Below are 5,071 nucleotides of genomic sequence, written 5' to 3' on the forward strand. Positions count from 1 at the left end.
AGCCCGAGCGCTGCGCACCCGGCCAGTCCGCTTGTCAGGCCGCCTGCTCTCCCCGCCGTCTGGCTTTCCGCCTTGCGGCACCCGGCCCTTCCCCATGCTGGCACCCCCGGCCACGGAGGCCGCGATCCCCATGTCCCAAACAGAGGCTGATCTGGCCCTGCGGCCCCCGCCTCCTCTCGCCCCCTCCTCGCCGAGTGCGACGCTTCTCCGGGAAGGCTGAACCCTGGCCGCGCTCTTCTCGTCTCAGCCGCCGCAGCTCTGTCGACTTGGGGCTGCTGAGCTCTTGGTCCCAGCCAGCCTCACCCGTTCCAGAACCCCCTGATCCTCTGGACTCCGCTGGTCCCAGCTCGGTGAAGAGCCCTCCACTTCGCTCCGAAGAGACCCCCGAGGGCACGTGGACTGGGGGAGCCCCTGTGAAGGCCACAGATTCCTCAAGTCCCGAGCTCACAGACTCTGCAGGAGTCCCCAGGTCCAGGGAGCCGCCAAGGGTTCCAGAAGCCACAGCGCGAGCGCGGCGGCAGGAGCAGGAAGAAAAGGAGGACACGGAGACTCAGGCTGTGGCTACGTCCCCTGACGGCCGATACCTCAAATTTGACATCGAGATTGGTCGTGGCTCCTTCAAGACGGTGTATCGAGGGCTAGACACCGACACCACAGTGGAGGTGGCCTGGTGTGAGCTGCAGGTGCGGCTGGGTGCCCCTTGGTGGCATATTGGGATGGGATCCTTTGAAGGTCTTAGGATAGGGGAGATCCGGGCAACAGCATCAAGGGAAGAAGGTGTTTTTTCCAGTCAAATGTCCAGACACCCCTTCTCTCCTTACCCAGATGATCTGGGTGACTTTGGGCTACAGAAAGAGAAACCGAGGCAAGTGGTATAGGGTGGTTTCTCCATGGGCATTGACGTTCTCACTTTAAAGTCTCCATACTCAATCCTGGGAGGTGGGAAACTGGGGGTTGGCAGTTCAGATCTGGGTGTGTGGAGGAGTCTGACACACCACTTCCCTGCTGTGGTCATCCGCTGTCTCTGCCTCTCCCTTTTCCTTGAGTCCTGAGGCCCTCAGTTCCGACACTGGTCCTCTTTCCCATCCCCGCCCCACTCCCCCCCACCCTCTACCTCTCTGCAGACTAGGCAGCTGGGATGCAGGAAGCCAGAAGCTGGGCCAGGGTCCTTTCCAACTCCACAAGGTTTAGGGCATTGTGGCAGAATGGGCTCACCCATCTTTTCTGGAGCAGTCGAACTTCTCCAAAGTTAGGGAAAGGAGGAGTCAGGGAGCCTGAGTCAGTCCTGCTGCTCAGCCCATGGCTACCTGGCCTCTCCCTTCCCAGACCCAAAGGCATGTAGCCAGTAGGCTCTAGGAGGATGTTGGCCCACAGGACGGTCCACTCATTGCTCCCACTCTCCACATAGGTGGGGAGAACCCAGTCAACTCTAAGCTGAAGCTTTTGATTCAGACTAGGGGGACAGGGCCTGGGGGAAGGGTCCCTCTCCTCAGCCTTGGCAGGAATCTGGCCCCTAAGGCCTGCCAGTGCCCCACCCCAGGTTCTAGGCCAGGCAAGGAGAGGCGGCCAAACGTTCAAGGAGGGGGTGGGGGAGCCGGAGGAGACGGGGCGGGAACAGCCATGGGAGAGGGGGGCAGTCTCCTGGCACCTGGTCCTGGATCTTTTCTTTCTCTCTGTACCTCCTTCTGCAGTCCTCCCCCCTCCTGTCTGGAACTAGCAGTTTGCAGTTTCTGAGGCCGACCCTTTACCGGCCCCAATTCCCTGCCCACTGCCCGCCTGCTGCCCGCCTGCTGCCTGCCCGCTGCCAGCCCCCTGGCGCCCCCTCCCGCCGCATGGCCAGCCCGGCAGCTACAAAGGCGCCATTGAGTTCAGGGTTCCCGGACCGAGCAGCATAAAGGCGCTTGTGTCCAGCGGGGGGTCCAGGGGGCCGTCCCAGACCCAGGATGGGCCTGTCCTTGGAGCAGCCCAAGGAGATCCACCTGGAGTTCGGGGTCTGCAGCAACCCAAACCCATCTAATCTTCACTCTCCATCCAGTTCCACTCCAGGTGCCCCCATCTTCTCTGCGGGGGTCCTGGTCTGACTTCACTCCCATCCCCCGTTTCTCAGACTCGAAAACTGTCTCGAGCGGAGCGGCAGCGCTTCTCCGAAGAGGTGGAGATGCTCAAGGGGCTGCAGCACCCTAACATCGTCCGCTTCTACGACTCGTGGAAGTCGGTGCTGAGGGGCCAGGTTTGCATTGTGCTGGTCACCGAACTCATGACCTCGGGCACGCTCAAGACGTGAGCTCTGCGCCTGGGTGCGGGAACAGGGAGGGTTGGGGCGCATCCCCACTGTTTCCTGAACTTCTCAGGCTCCCCCAATTCTACTCCAGGTGGAAAACCTGCCTCGCCATTGCCCGCCCACCCACCTGACCCATGTCCCTGCCTTGGTGAAAGACATATCCACCCAGCACTCCAGGCCTTTCCTCTCCCTTCACTGTGCCCCACCCCAATCAGTCTGTCTCCAAGTCCCTTCTTAAGGGGTCCTCCCTGAGTTTTCCCTGCCCCACCTTGGCCCCCACTTTGCTGCCGCCTGCCTTATTGATATGGAGCCCTGCAGCCACCCCCTAAACACTCTTCCGTCACTCTGCGGCCCTCCAACCTACCCTACCTTCCTGCAGCATGGAGGCTCTCTCCCAGTGGCAAATCTGACCTCATGATTCCCCATCAGGGTTTCCCCACAGATAAAGTCCGCAATGGCTAATGGCTTGTAAAATCTTTAGGGCCAGCCTCATCTTCAGCCTAAGTTCCAGACAAATTTATTCTCGAGCACCTCCTTCCACCCTGTGCATTTGAGCACGGTGTCCTGTCTTTCTGGAAAGGCCCCATCCCTTTTCCTTTTCACGCTTGGCCTTCTCATCCTTCAAGACACAAGACAAAAGTTGTTCCCCTCTGAAGCCCTCCCCCACGCTTAGGGCAGTTAGTCACCCTTTTTGGCACTCCGGGAACCTTGGCAGCAGCCCTATCTTCGGATTTAATGCCCGACCTGTTTTGTCACCTTATGTCAATCTACCCCCGCCCGCCACTCAGTTTCTCTCTGGGGCTCAGCGCGGACCCAGGTGAGAGAATGCTGGCAAAAGACGCAGAGGCGGCAGCATGGGTGGGGCAAAGGACAACTTCCCAGTGGGGGTCCTCCTTCTGGGCTTAGGGGACGCCCACCGCGACCCTGGCTGTGCGCCCTCTCCCAGGTACCTGAGGAGGTTCCGCGAGATGAAGCCGCGAGTCCTTCAGCGCTGGAGCCGCCAAATCCTACGGGGGCTTCATTTTCTACACTCCCGGGTACCCCCCATTCTGCACCGGGATCTCAAGTGCGACAACGTCTTTATCACGGGTCCTACAGGCTCAGTCAAAATCGGAGATCTGGGCCTTGCCACGCTCAAACGTGCCTCCTTTGCCAAGAGCGTTATCGGTGTGTTCCTCCAGCAGAGTGTTTGCTATTTCTACTTTTCCCCGGTCAGGAGAGAATCTGGGGATCCCCCTATTTCTCTTCTCCTTCGAGGTCCACGGAACTAGGAGACCATAGGAAAGTTGGGGAAACCAATGCCCCGCCCCCAGCACAATGGGCAAGGGTCAGTGAATTGCACTCCAGAACCGGCAGGGTCTCCTCCACTTGAGGTGCCCAGCTTATGGCATGCCAAGCCCAAGTGGAGGAAGTGGGTCAGAAGGGGAACTCAGCAGCCTGATCTCTGCTGTGGCTCCAACAGGGACCCCGGAATTCATGGCCCCCGAGATGTACGAGGAAAAGTACGATGAGGCCGTGGACGTTTACGCGTTTGGCATGTGCATGCTGGAGATGGCGACTTCGGAGTACCCTTATTCCGAGTGCCAGAATGCCGCGCAAATCTACCGCAAGGTCACTTCGGTGAGAGGGCTGGGGTTGGGGGACAGGGCCGATTCCAAGTCCTTTTCTCATTTTGCTACCCCAACCAATGCGCAGTCGATGGCCTTTCCCTTAAAGAAAACAGGCGAGACACAAAGGTGCCCCGCTGACCGCCGAAAGATAAAGGATGTGTACTCGCCCCCACCCCCAACACAAGTTATTTAGAATAATAATATGCGTAGTACTCCCGAGAGTTCACTAATGATTTCGCAGCCAGCCCCCCATCTGATCCTTCCAGCTGCCCCAGATGTGAGCAGGCAAATGTTTTGCTCTACTTTTTACGTGTAAGAGAGCCAGCGGGGGACTTGTTCAAGGTCACGCTGTCAATATGTGGGGGGCTGGATCTGAAATCAAATCTTCTAGTAGCAGTCGTGTTTTGGAGACTGCATGCGAGGGGCTGGAGGGTGGAGTACGAGCGTAGGGTGGGAGGTGAGGGGGTTCAAACCGAGAGCTGGGGCGCTGAGGACCGGAAGCCACATGCAACGCCTTCCCCCCAGGGCACAAAGCCTAACAGCTTCTACAAGGTGAAGATGCCAGAGGTGAAGGAGATCATTGAAGGCTGCATCCGCACGGATAAGAACGAGAGGTGGCGTGAAGGGGCGGAGTGGGAGAGGAGTCGGGGCGCCGGGAGTGGTGGCCTCGGCTCACCGCTGCGCCGCCCTCAGGTTCACCATCCAGGACCTTCTGGCCCACGCCTTCTTCCGCGAGGAGCGCGGCGTGCACGTGGAGCTGGCGGAGGAGGACGACGGCGAGAAGCCGGGCCTCAAGCTCTGGCTGCGCATGGAGGACGCGCGGCGCGGGGGGCGCCCACGGGACAACCAGGCCATTGAGTTCCTGTTCCAGCTAGGACGAGACGCAGCCGAGGAGGTGGCGCAAGAGATGGTGAGCAGAGGACAGACTGTGCTGCTGCTGGGCATGTAAAGAGTGTGCACATCGACTGGGGGCCCGCTGCGATGGGGATAGAGCGCTGGAGTGGGAGGGGGCTTAACCTATCCCTCTTCGCATGTCTGCCGCTGTCTCTGCCTCTCTCGCCCAAACTTACCGGCACACTCAGGGCCCCTTTCCAGAACAAGCTTTGGATCTTTCAGCTTTCCTGCTTTCCATGCCTTGGATCCGTTTTTTCCTACAATGCTTTTCTTGCCAACTGGCTTT

The 5,071-nt window shown here is 59.4% G+C and overlaps 1 protein-coding gene across 1 annotated transcript in view; it reads left to right on the forward strand.

Annotated features, from left to right (window-relative positions):
* The first annotated feature begins 6 nt into the window (after nucleotides 1-6).
* WNK4 (WNK lysine deficient protein kinase 4) overlaps nucleotides 7-5,071 on the forward strand; it is a 28,597-nt gene continuing 23,532 nt past the window's right edge. The window contains 7 exon segments of the mRNA XM_014590726.2: nucleotides 7-171; nucleotides 173-683; nucleotides 2,108-2,280; nucleotides 3,228-3,448; nucleotides 3,744-3,901; nucleotides 4,417-4,505; nucleotides 4,585-4,801. Of these exon segments, the coding sequence (XP_014446212.1) occupies nucleotides 95-171; nucleotides 173-683; nucleotides 2,108-2,280; nucleotides 3,228-3,448; nucleotides 3,744-3,901; nucleotides 4,417-4,505; nucleotides 4,585-4,801 (1,446 nt within the window). The 5' untranslated portion in view covers nucleotides 7-94.

The sequence above is a fragment of the Tupaia chinensis genome, unplaced genomic scaffold (assembly GCF_000334495.1).
Source record: "Tupaia chinensis unplaced genomic scaffold, TupChi_1.0 Scaffold000477_2, whole genome shotgun sequence".
Classification (NCBI taxonomy): Eukaryota; Metazoa; Chordata; class Mammalia; order Scandentia; family Tupaiidae; genus Tupaia; species Tupaia belangeri.